This window comes from Anopheles stephensi, chromosome 2, assembly GCF_013141755.1.
Source record: "Anopheles stephensi strain Indian chromosome 2, UCI_ANSTEP_V1.0, whole genome shotgun sequence".
Classification (NCBI taxonomy): Eukaryota; Metazoa; Arthropoda; class Insecta; order Diptera; family Culicidae; genus Anopheles; species Anopheles stephensi.
In genome coordinates this window covers 62823196-62841589 of record NC_050202.1, presented here as the reverse complement: position 1 = coordinate 62841589, position 18394 = coordinate 62823196, and the positions used below count along the sequence as shown (strand labels likewise).

At 47.7% G+C, this 18394-nt stretch overlaps 1 protein-coding gene across 15 annotated transcripts in view; it reads left to right on the top strand.

Moving 5' to 3' along the window:
- Positions 1–18394, top strand: part of LOC118506675 (ankyrin-3) — a 115410-nt gene that overhangs the window by 42394 nt on the left and 54622 nt on the right. For all 15 annotated transcript variants that reach the window (XM_036044117.1, XM_036044115.1, XM_036044114.1 and 12 more), the window contains 4 exons: positions 2588–2747; positions 2851–3755; positions 3816–6158; positions 6223–6339. In XM_036044117.1, the coding sequence (XP_035900010.1) occupies positions 2588–2747; positions 2851–3755; positions 3816–6158; positions 6223–6339 (3525 nt within the window). The remainder of the gene's footprint in view (positions 1–2587; positions 2748–2850; positions 3756–3815; positions 6159–6222; positions 6340–18394) is intronic.

Sequence of the window (18394 nt, the reverse complement as noted above, 5' to 3'; positions counted from 1 at the left end):
AAGCATCTTTGTTCCTTCTCGTAAGTTAGTTTTTCCTTTTTCTTATATTTTTGCAAGGCTTCTGCTTTCCGAGTTGTGTCTACTACTTGATTTTCTCTCTTGGTTTGGGTTAGAATTTTGCGTTCCATTTCTATTTTCGTACACACCGTTTTGGATGCAGAATTGCTATTCTGGCCATGTTTTGCAATGAAATTGGGCGGAAGATATAGGACGGTGCCAGTAAACCAATCTGCCTACAGAAGCAGGAATTGAACTTGTGCCCTATGTTGCGTTACGAAACCCATCTTAAGTTGAAGCGATTTTAGTTGCACTTGGGATTGGTTTTTGCGCTTATGATTTCTCTTTTTTCCTTCGTTTTTTCTTCACTTTACGCAGTAAGTTATAGCATAAATAAGTGAGCGTGACCAAAGCTTTTCAGTTATTGAAAGAGAGTGAGTAAGAGAGAGAAAGAGAGAGCAAAAAAAAGCAAAAAAAAGACAAAATGTGACTGTGTTAGTTGCCCACAGGAGAACTTTTCTGAAACCGTTGCTAAAAGCCAGTGTGTCGAAGCTGCTGTGCTCGTCCAGACTATCGTCCGATAAGCCATAATCCCACCAGAACCATTTGCCGGTCATTTTTCCAAGCACCTGGTCTAGGAAGTATGGTTGTTGAATGCCATTCGAGTTATGATCTGTCCTTTCCCGTAACACCAAGCACACCTACACTGTTGTAAAGCCATCACGCGTCCTTTCATCCGGGTTTTCATCTGCCGTTCGGTTCGAATGCTCATTAGACTAGAGATTATCATATAGCTTCACCAACCATCATCAAGGATATTTGTTGTTTGGTTTTTAATATTTTGAGTAAGGATTTTTGTTACCTTAATCGGTCCTTCCGACATTTCACGACACTCGCGGAAGCTTAACGCTTACGTACTTGGCCCTTCTCAACATCCTCTCACATGGTAACACTCATTTACACAGCTCCGATTGTACAATCGGTCCTAGGGTATATAAGATATGATTTTAATTGTTTAATTTAATCAACTCCATTTCACAAACTAGAGTATCATCAGTAACTTTTCCGTAATGTGCGCAATCTCTGCATCATGTATCACGCACGGCCAGTCTAGAGAGCAGTGCCACGTGTAGAGTTTGTTGTCCATCTGTCGTCTGTATCATTGTCAGTTTTTAGCGATATTGTGTAGTTTTGCACAGCTGAGTATGGGTATTGGGTATAGTTTTTGAAAGCAAATCTCTTGGTTAAGTTGTTAAAATTGTGTAGGACACTATAAGAAAAAAAATCTTAAAACAACCGGTGGATAGTAATGGTTTCGAATAGTTATCTTATTCAGTATATTCCATTTGCTTAGCAAAACATAGGACATACATTTAGTAAAAGAGTTTCGATTTTGCAATTTGTTTTGTTCCTATACATTTTAAAGCCCCTTTTTTCCATACCTGAAGCTGTTTCATTTGTTAGCCTCAATCTCTACTCATCTTTTGCACCTGCTTGCAACGTTCACCTACACACAGCCTTCTGGCTAAATTATGTTCATACAGCCTCATCATCACCATCGCCATCGCCATCGTTCGCCATCAGGGTTCATTATCGTTCTGAGCTTTGGTTTGCTTTAACACATGATAATTGATCTGTTTTGAAGGTGATTTACTGGGTTTTCCCTTTTCTTTTTGTAGTCTGTGTGATTCGAGCTGTTTTTGAGTTGTTTTAGGTTTTTGATTGTGTAGAGTCCAAGTTTTTTTTACGGATTTTTTTTCGGATAGTTTTTTTCTCCTTAATTTGTCTTTATAGTTTTTTGTTCGTTTGTTTTTTCGTGCAGCAGTGTGCTTCGGAGTAGAACCGGAGTGACACCGTCCCGGTCCCGGGACCGGTGCGCCCCATCTAAACTGTGTGTATCTGTGTTTTAACTCAAACTCTGTCCCAGAGAAGGTTTAAGTAGCGATTAGTTGATGGAGGAAAAGAAAAAACTGTGCCACGATCAGGTGTATCGCGATCGCGACGCGTCGTTGTTCATAGTTTCATCCCTCCACCCCCCTTCAAAATTAGCTCAATCCATGAGAACGATAAAACCGGTACCGGTGGGAACTGGTGAAGCTTGCAACAATTCATAATACTGCATACTGAATGTTTTTCGTTTCGTTTTCATTACTCTCTCAATGCTTGCGATTTGCTAGTGCAGTTGTTTTGTGTGAGCAAAAAGTGTGATGCTAATATGTTCGATACCATTGTCTTGCTTCTCTTTTCATTTTCCTCTACCCATACACTTGCATCGTACATTTACATAATTCTACACCACACGACAATAATACACGGTAAAATACGTACACACACATACATCACATATAAACACGATGCACCAAAATTTTGCGCACACATTCTGGCTACCACGTTCATCTATATCTGCATATCTCGCGATTGCGTTTCCAACAACGGTTTCAATTTTACTTGCCAATTTACAAAACCACACACACACACACACAATACGCCCGCCGTGAGCGGCACTTGAATGCAACCATGCTGATCTATACTCACCCCCAAAAACCTTCCAAAACCCATGTACACATATTCATCAACAAAACATAACTAGGTGGTACGACACGGGCCCAATGGGAGGATGTCACTGGATCGACGCCGCTCACGTTCGTGAACGATTGCGTATCGTTCACGACCACCGTATCGGCACGGTTCTGGCTGATGGACTGCCGCAACATTGCCGATGCAACCAAGATGGCAACCGAGCTGTACAAGTAAGAACGGGTCGAGGTTCCTCTAGAGGGGCTGGTATTCACTGTTCCACTGATTGACCGCTTTTCTTCTTCCCCTTCCCGTGTTCCCAATTCCCAATTACAGAGAAGCCATACACGTGCCGTTTATGGCTAAGTTTGTCGTGTTCGCCAAGCGTACCGATCCGCTAGAGGCGCGTCTCCGTGTCTTCTGCATGACAGATGATCGTGAGGACAAAACGCTCGAGCATCAGGAACATTTTACGGAGGTCGCCAAGAGCAGGGACGTGGAGGTGCTGGAGGATAAACCGCAGTACATTGAGCTGGCCGGCAACCTGGTGCCGGTAACGAAATCGGGCGAACAGCTGGCCCTTCCGTTCAAGGCGTTCCGCGAGAATCGACTGCCGTTCGCGGTGCGCGTCAAGGACCAGCACGCGGACATCGTGGGCCGAACGCTGTTTATGCGCGAGCCGAAGATAGCGAAGGGTGAACCGCCGCAGCAACCGATCTGCATACTGAACATCGTCCTGCCGGAAACGATCATACCGGAACAGACGACCACGATTAGCGATTCGCACGAAATTATGCTACGCGTGGGACGCTCCCGGGCCGTTGTTCCACCGCGCCAGCTCGTCGACGATCAGAACTATCTGGGCGAGTTGCGCATCGTGGACATCTCGAACCTGCTCGGTGAGGATTGGATTAAGCTAGCGCCGGAAATTGGTGTCAGCGAGACGGATGTGGAAAATATTGTCGCTCAAATACCGACCAGCACGGCACAGCAGGCGCAGGCCATGTTGAAGCAATTCCAGTCGAAACCGAACAATGACTTTAACATCCTCGAAAATGGGTTGCGTACGATCCATCGGGACGATATCGTGGAGCGGTGTATACGTAGTGCGACGACCACCGGGACCACGACCACCGTGACCATGCGCAACAAAACTTCCTTCTCGATCGGCAAACGTAGCGTCGATGCGGTGGAAATGTTCTCCGAAACGGATTCCATTGTAAAGATGGCACAAAAAGAAGGTAGGACTGGTTTTGTTAGGTGTAAATGTATGTTTCTAATTGTGCGCTAACCATTTTCAGATCGCCTCTCCAAAACGGAATCCACCAAATATTCGGGCGAAGAAAAAACCGTCGAAGAGTCGGAAGAATCGGAAGAGGAAATGGTGAAGAAAACGGTGGCCGAGCGAAGGAAACAGATCGAGAAACGGCTTTCGGCGGATCGATCGATACCGGCCTCGACGCAGAAAAGGGAGCTGGTGGAGGAAATTATTACCATCAAGCGGCAAAGTGTTATTGATGATACGCGCGCGAAGCACGAGGAAGAAATATTGCTCCAAAAACCGATCGACAACACCTACAAATCGTCTACCATGCCCGAACCGGTGGTGAAGCTAAAAACGACCGTCGTCAAGGATGGACCGGGTGTGCGGAAGGATGAGTTCGAACAGGAACTGCAGGACAAGTTTAAGGCAACGCTGAAGAACGTGGAAGAGTTTGAGCACAAGTCGGAGGTGTTGGAGCACATGGCCACGGAAGTGACGGTTGTGCCTTCGCCCCGAGTCGTGGAAGAGATTAAGAAGAAGGTCGAGGAACGTGTGCCGCAAGACTCTGCGTCTGTGGAGCAGATGGTCGAAAGTGTGACTCCGGTGCCGAAGGAGCGTGTACCGGTACCGGCCAAGCGTACCAGTCTCACCAAGGAACCGGAAGAATTCCAGGGCGTTGTGGAGGAATCGATCAAAGATGTTAAGCAACGCATTAGCTCGTTCGAGACCAAGTCCAAGAGTGAGTCGCTCGTGGACAGCAAGCAGTCCTCGGTCGATACTACCAGCGGACGTGACTCGTGGAGTGAAGAGTATCGTGCAGAACAGCGACACTCCAGCGATACGAAGCGTACCGAATCGGAACAGATTTCCGAAGATTCGGAACAGGAACTGTTGCTGCTTCAGAAGGATGATACCACGTGCCAATCGCGCACGGTTGATGAACTGTCAAGCGTGCAGACAACACACCAGGCAAGCACCACCGTGGAACAGGTGAAAGTGCACGGTGTTTCACGCACAGTGGAGAAGGAAGCTCACTTCGAAGAGTTCGCTGCGACCGACATCAGCACTGTGCCCCAATCGAAGGAATACGATTCCGAACCATCATCACTGTCGGAAACTACCAGCACTTCCAAGCGTGAGGAAAGCATTTCGCAGCACTTCAAGTCCGAAACTGTCAGCAAGGTAGAGGAAACGGTTACCAAGATGTCAACAACGGTGGCGTCTAAAATGATGCAGGATAAGCTGCAGGAACCGTTCTCCTTTGCCGTGGACGATGAAACGATTGTGCGGGAAGAGTTTGTAGCGCGCAGTGCCGAGAGCAGTAGCTTCACCGATCGGAAGGTAGAATCGGTTGTGCGCGAAATTCGTGACCAGGAACCGGTCGTTGAGAAGCACGACATGCATCGCGAGGTGAAGGAAACGTCCGACAAAATGGCTGCCCTGATGACGAAGGAAACGGTACAGTCGGCGGACGGTACCGTGCCCCAGGTGTCCTCGACCGAGGCGTACACCGTCGAGAGTTTCGATGGGCTGCAGTCGGAGACGGTCAGCAAGGATGCGATGGGTATGGTGGCGGAACGTACCGATAAAACCATTTCCAGCATTGAAACGGGCGTTCGGCAGGGTGAGGATACGGTCAGCGAGAAAATTGTCGAACGCGAGGAAGAGGTACGCCGGGTGGAGGAGAAAACGGCTGACAAGTCGGTGGACAGGCCGTCGGTGATGGAAACGGTTTCGCGTACAGTTTCGCAAGAAATTACCTCCAAAATACCGGTACCGTCGAAGAAAAGCTCACCGGATGCAAAGGAGCAGTCGCCAACATCGGTCCCAAAGCCCGATGAGCCACCAACCAAAGTGGACGAGTCCCCAAAGCTGTCTGAAGTAACATCGCTTGCCGAAGAAGTGGTAGAATCGGTCACGGAACAGGTTGAGTCGGTAGTTTCGAAAATTCCACGCTTCGGAACTGCTAAGCCACAGCAACCATCCAAACCGGAACCGGTTGTGACGGCCAAGTCACCTGAACCGGATAGTGCCAGCCTGTCTAAAATACCGGTCCTGAAGGACCGTAAAGTGTCGGAACAGTTTTCAAGCGATTCTTGCGATACGGTAATCGTACAAAAATCGATCGAAGAACAGGAGCGCTCCTTGGTCGAAGAATCCACGATGGAGCAAATGCATCGCGAAGAGGACGAGGAGATTATGTCCGCAACTGCGTACGGTAATGAACGGGCAGTGACCGAGATCATCACCGAGGATCATCGTGCCGTAACACCGGACGACTTTATCGACGAGATCATCGATGAAGCGCAGGGCAAGGTGCAGCAACTTCAATCGGCCGAAGTGACGGTCGGTACACTGGATCTAAGCCACTCGGAAGAAGGTAAGTAGCTTGCTGTTTATCCTTAAGGGACATGTAGTAACTCGTCACTGTTCCCGTCTTACAGAATCGTTCGACAAGTCTGCCTACCCGATGCAGGAATACATCTCCGAAACGGGACGCGTTGCCTACGACGCAAATGCGACCATCGACGAGGACGAACCGGAACACGACAAGTGGAAAGGTAGGTGGCGCAATATGGCACTATTAGTATCCATCAAACAAAAAAAAAAAACCCCAAGAATATCACTGTCCACACATTCGGACACATGCTTGTGGACAACTCGTTCGGCCTTTGATCGCTCCGTGCGTTTTGAAAGGAAAAGGTCGAGCAAAAAACATTCACACCATTCACACTCAAAAAACCAACCCCACCGTGTTTTGTTACTAACTTTTACGAGAATGCACCCCTATCTCACGGATGCCAGAGCTTCCATGAAGCAACAAGCTACAACAAAGCTACCCACACAATGATCATGATAAACTGTATGGATCCCTTCTTGCATCCCGCTCTCTGAATATGTATGAGTGATAAAAATGAATTCTTTTCGATTGTGTCATCACAACTTTTTCTTTCTTCTTTCGTTTCTCTCCCACCTGTTCTCCCTCTTTTATCTCCTCCCCTTGCGAACATCGCTTTTGTACATTTTTTTGTTGTTGGTTCTGTTTCCTTGTTTCCTGTGTTATCTACTCCGTGTTTTCCCCTTTTTTTCGTTATCGTCACGAATACTACTCAAGGTTCTTAAACTTTTACTCAAATTTCTACTTTTTTCGGTTTTGGGTTTGCTTTAATTTGCATTTCTACGTTCTGAAAATGAAATTGGGTGATTGGGTTTAGTTTTCCAAACGAAAAGAAACATTACTACAACTACAATCCCAAAAAAAACAAGACGGGTCAAAACTCTCTGCCTAACACCATGTCATCCTCATGATTAGCGTTTTTGTTTGCTCACTTCCCGTTTGTTGTACAACCTTAGCTTTGTTTCGAACCTCTTTCGTAAGTGGAACGGTTTTTTTTCCTCACATGTTTGTTTACTTCACTGTTTATAGGATGTTGAAATCGGCACTGTTCAAATTTGGTTTTACTCGTTTCCTTGTTTCCTTCTCGATCGTTCAGTTAGCGTAAAATTTGTTAGCTAAACTAAACTTGTAGGATTTAAGTTCCTTCTCGTACTATCTTGTTAGTGTACAATGTTTTTTTTTCCTATGATAATTAGACTCACCTAGTGGTACTGTTGTTTTGAGTTGGTTTAATTTTAGCAAATTTAGAACAACACACGACTATCGATCGACTGCAAGTAAGCGTAGTGGTGTGTTTGGTTCGATTACCACGAAGGAAGCATCCTTCGCTCGTTGTTTTAGCAAATGTTTTATGAACAAATTATAAAATTTTCAAAATCATTTAGTTACGTTCCGTCGTGGCCTCCACCGCCTTACCCAACCCCCCCTAACACCTCCTCACTGTTAAGTTTGCATTTATTGGAAAACTCTCGAATCACTCCCATTGTCGTAGTTTGCAAGTTGACATTCATGCATTTATTCATGTGTGTTCGCGATACGAACAGCGCACTTCCCGAGGGCATCTCGTACAGCATCTCGTTTCCTGTTTTCCGTTGTTTTACACACGGCTTTAGAATGTATGTAACAGCCATCTCAACCATCTTCATCGAAGCTCTACTTCTCGCTGTTCACCCTTTTCACCACGCTCATCTCCGCTCATTTCCCGCCGGAGTGCAATATGCGCGCCCGAGTAAAAGCTGCCATATTCGATCCTTCAGTCTTCAGCATTCGTCGCGTGAAACGGATGAACCATTACAAATTAGCATTTCTTGTCGGAACCTTTCCTGCTCAAAACAGCAACAACAAAAAACAACCTTTGTTGATCAAAAACAAGCAACAACTACTGCATTAGCTGAGCCTGAGTGCCAGTGCTCAGGGTTTTCGTTTTTGTGTCGTTATGTTGTGCTATGACAGCTTGTGGTTAACCTTACCGATTCGGTGGAATTTCCTGCATCATATGGCTTCCTCTGCTCCGCACACGCCTCCTCCAATACGCGATTCCTTCGACCAGCGCACACGTTACGCCCGTTACGTGCCCAACATTTTGTTTTTGGTTTTCGCACGAGACATGTTCATCTGCCACAGGGATAGGAAGCAAAGCTCATCCGGTTTTCATGGTTTATTTCCCTGCTAGGGTATGGCTTTTGTGTTCTTCTCTCTTGTACGTTATATGCCCCGGTCCTTCATAACGGTGCGTAACGCTTTGGTGCGTTATTCCCCCAATGGTCATTCAAGGTTTCTTCTACTTTGCTCCACGAATCACTTAGCATCGATCGTGCACTTCATGGAACTTCCCTAGCTCATCTTACCACCGACGGCTCTGCAACATTTTAGTATACATATTTAAACTTATACACACACACACGTACACGTATTCGCATACATACATTCAAAACATCATACGCAAAACAGTACCAACCAACCAACCAACTTGTGTTCTAGATGTGAAAAGTGTGCAGCTTGTTTAAGCTCAATTAAAGTAGTAGCGTGTGTGTGTTTTGTCCCAGAGTTAGAAAAATTCGCTTCAACTATTGACAATCAAAACGATTATTGATCCGCTGTGTTAACATCACTTTACAAAAAGGTCAAATATTGATTTCCCCTTTACGTTGAATGTTTTGTCAAAATTACTGCTGCTGAGTCCTTCCCAAAACTCCAGACATTCTCGCATTGATTTTATCATTAGAATACGGTTTCATTTCATGCCATCCGTCACGGTATGCTAGCTTTCGATCGTGAAAAGCCATATTTCATTACGCATTACTCGGCGCCAGCATCTACGTGCTCTACCGGCAGAGGACCTTTTGCTTAGTTTTCCACACCAACCGTGCTCTAATTTCTGGCCATGTAGAGAATCGATTTTGGGCTCACCTGTCCGCGGTGTCCTTCGCCTGCTGATTGCACAACTTTCCAGCGCGAAGTATAGGGCTTCGCCGTAGACCAGCGCGACACTGCTCTGCCCTAGAGGCGGGCTCGCGCCGCACGCAAAAATGGTGCGGTTGGCTGTGTGCAGAGGACACTAACTTCGTACGCCATAATCCTCTTATGAAAGCTAGCATGCGGAAGTGTTCGGCCAGAGTCCTGCCACTCGCCTGTCCAAATGTCACCGGGCCACCGGGTGTGTAGGTGCGTGCGATGTGTGTAGAAGTGCATGAGGGGGGGTGCAGTAGAATCGCGTAAAACAGAATCCCCTGTTGTGCTGCACGACGCGAAGGTAGTTAGTTGCGTATGTAGCTTCCACCGAGTAGGGTCAGCTGTGTATAACGTTTTTTGTGTGAGGTTTGCTATAGTACCATCCATCCAGCAGGTGCCACGATCGAGCCAATAAAAGGTGTAGAAATCTATCGAGTTTGTACCAAAGTTCGGATTTGGTTTTGAAGGAGTGAACAAATTTGATTTGAAACTTGTGCCAGTGCTTTACTACATCAGTGTATTTGCTGTGCCGATCACTATCGTAAGTGCTAGTGACGTTTTGCCAACCAAAGGATAATTGTTGCTCCGGTAAGCTAATTTTGTTTGATTGAAACGATAAACTGAAATGGCACTTGCAAGGCAAAAGTACAAGGTCTTTAGTAGAGCTGTAGATTTCTCTAGAAGGTTTTCTGTGACGATTGGATACTGTGGAAATTGTAACGGATAATTTGAAACATTCGAAGTGGTGAAATATTCTAATGATAAAATCAGTAGACATTTTGGGCTCCTAATTGATCAAAGTTTGTAATTGTCTTACTAAGAATACATTTTCTATAAGTAGTAATTATTTAACGAAAGACGATTAGAAAAATTCAAACACATTTGGCCGTTTGGATGTTTATGATTTTACTCATACTGATGTGGATAGGATACATGTTGAATATTAGATTATGAGCTCCAGATTGCAAGACCGTTTTTGTTGCTCTACTTCTAAGTTTTCTCATGCAATTTTTAACCCATGTCTCGTTCTCGAATTAACTCAAACAATTACTCAAAACAAGGAAGGATAAAAAAAATTCCCGTTGAAGATTTGAAGAAACATAAAGTCGACAGTAAAATTGCATCAGAAAATCTTAACACACTGTTGCTGTGAGGTCGTCACTGTGAGGTTTTTGCGGCCCCGATTTGCTCCATCTACCATTCCCAGTCAGCCGGTATAGAGTGAATCTAGTTTCAGTTTCGTATTGCGTTCGGTTTGGCTATTATGGTTTTGGCTCTTGTGTTCTCCTTTCCTTCTCAATTGGATGTACGATTGTTTTTTTTTTTTGTGTTAGAACTTATTTTTGCGACGCTTCAACTCCCTACACGTTTTTCAAAGCACTCCTTCTCTGCAAGCTACAATACACCGGGATTGAAACTGTGAGGAAAACTGATTGGAACGTTTGGTACAAAATTGCCTTTGGGTCTGTCTGGGTGCCAAATTGAATTAAACGTAAGACAGGGGGACATGGGTAAAACTTATTCTCACGATTTCAAAACCATGCTATTGTGCATTCTCTGTCTCGCTTTTTGTATTACTGTGTGCGTGTTAGAAAATTCATTTCAGTACAAAAAAACAAACAAAATCTAAAATTCTAAATCTTTTCCATATCTCTTTACCGATCTAAGCGGGAGACCTTGTTTCCATTTTCTGTTTCATTTGCGAATCATTTGTACATAAATAACAACAACAAAAAACAGCTGAAAACAATCGAAACCTTGCACACATCCAACATCCGGATATTTACACACGTACACACACATACTCATCCACACGGACGGGGCAAAATGTTTTGGAGATACATGCGAAGGAATTCACCGGAAGGGAAACATACATGGGGTCCATGTTTGGGGGTTTTTTAACCCCCCCCCATGAACGACCGGCCGTACTAGTGATTTAAGAAATATTACGCTGTGTGTGTTTATTCCTATCGTTGGTTTCTCTGTCATCATAACAACCGTACTAATCGCTCAGCTCATTTCTCATTGCGTCGTTTACAATCCATCTGTCCGCAACATATCTTTCTATTTCACCTCTTTCCTCTGATCCTTATTAAATTGTTGTGATTAATTACACGCTGCATACAATGCTCTTACCTGTGTGGATTTTTCGTACAAAAACAAACAAACAAAACACATCACGTGTCCGCTGGTGTTCCACATTTGAAACCCAACGTAACGTTAACACACTAATTGGTCACAATCTGTCTGTGGTGTGCGAAACCGCGTGAACGATCCGTGAAACTACTTCGCTTGCGTCCAAAACCGAAAAAAAACCCCCGAACACGATCGCCCACCAGAGGATGCAAACTCATCCGTGCCCGATGACATGTCGACGACCGATTTCGAAGCATTCCGCGAGTACCACTGGTTGGATACACCGGATGCGGCTGGGCCAGTTGGTCATCGGCACGGCATGGCCCGCACGTCGACACCGATCCGCGACGCAACGATGGCCGCCGTGGTGGCTCTCGCGTCGCTCGAGGATTTGGACACGCTCAGCCCACTGTCGGCCGATGGGCGAAAGTTGGCGCTTCCGGAGGAAGGAAGCAGCACGGGTGATGAGGGAGGTGCCGGTGAGGCGGACGCGTCGGCGGCGGCGACAACGGTAACCGCAAGCGCTATCAAATCGTCACGCAAGCACTTCAATCTTGACCTGGACATGGACGCTACCTCGACCAAGACGACGACGACCACGACTTCGACGACTACCGCGACGAAAGCACGCAAGACGACTACCTTTGAAAAGGGTTTCAAGCCCGACACTCATTCCAATCGCGGAACGTCGCCGATGAATGAGATCATTGAATCGCCCGACAGTGTGCACAGTGCACGCTTCGGGCGGGGTGACTCGCCTGCGATTAAGCTCGTGATTGGACGCAAAGAGATCAAAACTTCGGACACGTCGGCCATCACGGAGAGCCGGCTCACCGTGTACGGTCACAAGGATGTGGAGATATCGATCAGTTCGCAATCGACCATCAGTCTAACGACGACGCATACGTCGAAGGACGGGCGCGAGAAGACAGCCGAGACGAGCTCGTGCGGTGGTGAGGTGAAGGAAGTAAGTACCGGCAAACGCTACAAACAGTTCAAGCTGGTGGACGATCCAGACTCGGAGCAGACGGAACGCAAACGTGATGATGCGGTATCGTTTTCAAAGAAGAAGAGCGTTTATCTATTTGGAAGCTTCGATTCTAGCTCGGGATCGCCCATTACGGAGACGAGTGTATCGCAGCACGTCACTGATACGGGAATCTCTTTAACGAGGGGATTCACCGAAACCATGACCTCGCCCGGTGTTATATCTTCCTCTGCGGAGGAGAAAAATAAGAAAGTAAGCATCATCACAGACACTGCGGTGGATGTGGAAATAGAGGAGCTAGAGCTTACCGATGCTGGCCTAAGCCCTATCCTGCCCGACGAAACGGATGTAACGGCCGATTTTCAGATGGCGGAAGAGGATGTCCACTTTGCCCACACGGGCACGAGCCCGATGGACTTTGAGGAGCAGTCAGTGTCCGCCGCGCTGGACACTTCCGAAGCAGCGACGCTCACTGACCGGGTAGAGACGAAAGATGCGTCGAACAGTCCGCTCGATGTACCCATCACATCCATTCTCAAGCGAGACGTCAGCAAGCTCACCGATGAAGAGCTGCTGACGGGTCGGCGAGGATCGGGTGATGTGAAGGCAAAGATTAAGATGCTTGAACAGAACCAGAAGGCACACAGTGCACAAAGCTCCCCGAAGAAGAAGGTAGAGTTTGAGGAGCATCAGCTGAAGATCGAAAGGCAGGACTCACCGAAACGGCAGAAGGCGTCAGGCAAAATCACGGAGCTTCGCAAGATATTCGGTGAAGAGGAAGAGCCTGTCGAATCGAACGTCATGTCAGAATCAATACCACCTATCCAGGAGGTAATTAAGCAGTTGGAAAAGAGGATCGCTGTTAATCAAGTGGATCGAAAGATTGCTGTCGATCAGGTTGAAAGCACCGCACGAGGCGAGGCGTTATCCAAACGTGTCGATGTTGATGTCGATGATTTACAATCTCAAATAATACCCATAAAGACGACAAAAGTGCCAGAGTGTTTGACAGAGAAAGAGCAACAAATAGCCAAGCTTGTTCATGGAGTGCAGAGCCTTGGTTTGCAGGAGGAAAAAGCAAAGCAAGTAGAGCAAGAAAAGCGCAATGCCGAGCAGAGAGCTGCGCTTGATGAACCGGTATGCGAGAAGCTTGTGGATCGCAAATTCATCCCTGATCTGGTAAAGGATGATTTGGAGGAGGATGAAAACGAATTACGAAAGACAAATGATCTAATCAAAATGTTTGAAATGAAGCAAACAACAACTGAAGAATCCATTAAGAGTAGCCCCAAGCGAAAACATGTACCTAGTGTATGTCACAAAGTGTCTGCATCATATGTTTCATCGATGGCAAGTGATAAAAAAGATTCCATCGATCAGAAGATTGATGAAGTTGACCACAGCAAAACTGAGGTGAGCGAGCAACTAAACATTGCGGATAAAATCCAATCTCAATTAAAAGCTTCCGAATTATCATCTGCTTCTGAAAGTATTGCGGAAGAAGAGTATAAAATGAAAAATATACAGGAACTTAAAGCAAGATTTGAAATCATGCAAGAAGCTAATCAAAGAGCAGCTCAACAAGTATCCACAACAAACAGCACAAAACAAGCACTTGCAGCTATTTCTCAGGAAACAAAAACGCAACAAAAATCGCAAGTTTTAAAAATGGATAAAACACGAGCAAAGCGCGAAATTTCTAAAATTGATAATAACATCATACGACTATTTGAAATCAATGACACAAATTCTAAAATAGAATATTATGAAAGTCGAAAGACGAAACAGGAATCCGACGAGGAAATTGACGAACAAAAAGAAACAAAATACATTACTGAAGATTCTGAACTAAAATTGAGCCAGGAAATAACAGCAAAGAGTAAGAAAGACGATGAACCAGAGCAAGACGAACAGCCCGAGCCATCGGAACCTGTCTCTGACGTTGTTGAAGAGAAGGTGACCGAGGTTGTCGAGGCAAAGATTACTGAGACCGTAGTCGAGAAGGTTGAGGCCAAGCCAGACGACAAACCAGAGCAAGACGAACAGCCCGAGCCATCGGAGCTTGTCTCTGACGTTGTTGAAGAGAAGGTGACCGAGGTTGTCAAGGCAAAAATTACTGAGACCGTAGTCGAGAAAATCCAGGTTGTCTCTGACGTTGTTGAAGAGAAGGTGACCGAGGTTGTCGAGGCAAAGATTACTGAGACCGTAGTCGAGAAGGTTGAGGCCAAGCCAGACGACAAACCAGAGCAAGACGAACAGCCTAAGCCATCGGAGCCTGTCTCTGACGTTGTTGAAGAGAAGGTGACCGAGGTTGTCGAGGCAAAGATTACTGAGACCGCAGTCGAGAAGGTTGAGGCCAAGCCAGACGACAAACCAGAGCAAGACGAACAGCCCGAGCCATCGGAGCCTGTCTCTGACGTTGTTGAAGAGAAGGTGACCGAGGTTGTCGAGGCAAAGATTACTGAGACCGTAGTCGAGAAGGTTGAGGCCAAGCCAGACGACAAACCAGAGCAAGACGAACAGCCCGAGCCATCGGAGCCTGTCTCTGACGTTGTTGAAGAGAAGGTGACCGAGGTTGTCGAGGCAAAGATTACTGAGACCGTAGTCGAGAAGGTTGAGGCCAAGCCAGACGACAAACCAGAGCAAGACGAACAGCTCGAGCCATCGGAGCCTGTCTCTGATGTTGTTGAAGAGAAGGTGACCGAGGTTGTCGAGGAGAAGATTACTGAGATCGTAGTCGAGAAGGTTGAGGCCAAGCCAGACGACAAACCAGAGCAAGACGAACAGCTCGAGCCATCGGAGCCTGTCTCTGACGTTGTTGAAGAGAAGGTGACCGAGGTTGTCGAGGAGAAGATTACTGAGACCGTAGTCGAGAAGGTTGAGGCCAAGCCAGATGACAAACCAGAGCAAGACGAACAGCCCGAGCCATCGGAGCCTGTCGTTGGCGTTGTGGAAGAGAAGGTGACCGAGGTTGTCGAGACAAAGATTACTGAGACCGTAGTCGAGAAGGTTGAGGCCAAGCCAGACGACAAACCAGAGCAAGACGAACAGCCCGAGCCATCGGAACCTGTCTCTGACGTTGTTGAAGAGAAGGTGACCGAGGTTGTCGAGACAAAGATTACTGAGACCGTAGTCGAGAAGGTTGAGGCCAAGCCAGACGACATACCAGAGCAAGACGAACAGCCCGAGCCATCGGAGCCTGTCTCTGACGTTGTTGAAGAGAAGGTGACCGAGGTTGTCGAGGCAAAGATTACTGAGACCGTAGTCGAGAAGGTTGAGGCCAAGCCAGACGACAAACCAGAGCGAGACGAACAGCCCGAGCCATCGGAGCCTGTCTCTGACGTTGTTGAAGAGAAGGTGACCGAGGTTGTCGAGGAGAAGATTACTGAGACCGTAGTCGAGAAGGTTGAGGCCAAGCCAGACGACAAACCAGAGCAAGACGAACAGCCCGAGCCATCGGAGCCTGTCTCTGACGTTGTCGAAGAGAAGGTGACCGAGGTTGTCGAGGCAAAGATTACTGAGACCGTAGTCGAGAAGGTTGAGGCCAAGCCAGACGACAAACCAGAGCAAGTCGAACAGCCCGAGCCATCGGAGCCTGTCTTTGACGTTGTTGAAGAGAAGGTGACCGAGGTTGTCGAGACAAAGATTACTGAGACCGTAGTCGAGAAGGTTGAGGCCAAGCCAGACGACAAACCAGAGCAAGTCGAACAGCCCGAGCCATCGGAGCCTGTCTTTGACGTTGTTGAAGAGAAGGTGACCGAGGTTGTCGAGACAAAGATTACTGAGACCGTAGTCGAGAAGGTTGAGGCCAAGCCAGACGACAAACCAGAGCAAGACGAACAGGCCAAGCCTTCGGAGCCTGTCTCTGACGTTGTTGAAGAGAAGGTGACCGAGGTTGTCGAGGCAAAGATTACTGAGACCGTAGTCGAGAAGGTTGAGGCCAAGCCAGCCGACAAACCAGAGCAAGACGAACAGCCCGAGCCATCGGAGCCTGTCTCTGACGTTGTTGAAGAGAAGGTGACCGAGGTTGTCGAGGCAAAGATTACTGAGACCGTAGTCGAGAAGGTTGAGGCCAAGCCAGCCGACAAACCAGAGCAAGACGAACAGCCCGAGCCATCGGAGCCTGTCTCTGACGTTGTTGAAGAGAAGGTGACCGCTGTTGTCGAGGCAAAGATTACTGAGACCGTAGTCGAGAAGGTTGAGGCCAAGCCAGACGACAAACCAGAGCAAGACGAACAGCCCGAGCCATCGGAGCCTGTCTCTGACGTTGTTGAAGAGAAGGTGACCGAGGTTGTCGAGGAGAAGATTACTGAGACCGTAGTCGAGAAGGTTGAGGCCAAGCCAGACGACAAACCAGACCACGACGAACAGCCCGAGCCATCGGAGCCTGTCTCTGACGTTGTTGAAGAGAAGGTGACCGAGGTTGTCGAGGCAAAGATTACTGAGACCGTAGTCGAGAAGGTTGAGGCCAAGCCAGACGACAAACCAGAGCAAGTCGAACAGCCCGAGCCATCGGAGCCTGTCTTTGACGTTGTTGAAGAGAAGGTGACCGAGGTTGTCGAGACAAAGATTACTGAGACCGTAGTCGAGAAGGTTGAGGCCAAGCCAGACGACAAACCAGAGCAAGACGAACAGCCCGAGCCATCGGAGCCTGTCTCTGACGTTGTTGAAGAGAAGGTGACCGAGGTTGTCGAGGAGAAGATTACTGAGACCGTAGTCGAGAAGGTTGAGGCCAAGCCAGACGACAAACCAGAGCAAGACGAACAGGCCAAGCCATCGGAGCCTGTCTCTGACGTTGTTGAAGAGAAGGTGACCGAGGTTGTCGAGGCAAAGATTACTGAGACCGTAGTCGAGAAGGTTGAGGCCAAGCCAGACGACAAACCAGAGCAAGACGAACTGCCCGAGCCATCGGAGCCTGTCTCTGACGTTGTTGAAGAGAAGGTGACCGAGGTTGTCGAGGAAACGATTACTGAGACCGTAGTCGAGAAGGTTGAGGCCAAGCCAGACGACAAACCTGAGCAAGACGAACAGCCCGAGCCATCGGAGCCTGTCTCTGACGTTGTTGAAGAAAAGGTGACCGAGGTTGTCGAGGAGAAGATTACTGAGACCGTAGTCGAGAAGGTTGAGGCCAAGCCAGACGACAAACCAGAGCAAGACGAACAGGCCAAGCCTTCGGAGCCTGTCTCTGACGTTGTTGAAGAGAAGGTGACCGAGGTTGTCGAGGCAAAGATTACTGAGACCGTAGTCGAGAAGGTTGAGGCCAAGCCAGACGACAAACCAGAGCAAGACGAACTGCCCGAGCCATCGGAGCCTGTCTCTGACGTTGTTGAAGAGAAGGTGACCGAGGTTGTCGAGGAAACGATTACTGAGACCGTAGTCGAGAAGGTTGAGGCCAAGCCAGACGACAAACCTGAGCAAGACGAACAGCCCGAGCCATCGGAGCCTGTCTCTGACGTTGTTGAAGAGAAGGTGACCGAGGTTGTCGAGGCAAAGATTACTGAGACCGTAGTCGAGAAGGTTGAGGCCAAGCCAGACGACAAACCAGAGCAAGACGAACAGGCCAAGCCATCGGAGCCTGTCTCTGACGTTGTTGAAGAGAAGGTGACCGAGGTTGTCGAGGCAAAGATTACTGAGACCGTAGTCGAGAAGGTTGAGGCCAAGCCAGACGACAAACCAGAGCAAGACGAACTGCCCGAGCCATCGGAGCCTGTCTCTGACGTTGTTGAAGAGAAGGTGACCGAGGTTGTCGAGGAGAAGATTACTGAGACCGTCATCGAGAAGGTTGAGGCCAAGCCAGACGACAAACCAGAGCAAGACGAACAGCCCGAGCCATCAGAGCCTGTCTCTGACGTTGTTGAAGAGAAGGTGACCGAGGTTGTCGAGGAGAAGATTACTGAGACTGTAGTCGAGAAGGTTGAGGCCAAGCCAGACGACAAACCAGAGCAAGACGAACAGCCCGAGCCATCGGAGCCTGTCTCTGACGTTGTTGAAGAGAAGGTGACCGAGGTTGTCGAGGCAAAGATTACTGAGACCGTAGTCGAGAAGGTTGAGGCCAAGCCAGACGACAAACCAGAGCAAGACGAACAGCCCGAGCCATCAGAGCCTGTCTCTGACGTTGTTGAAGAGAAGGTGACCGAGGTTG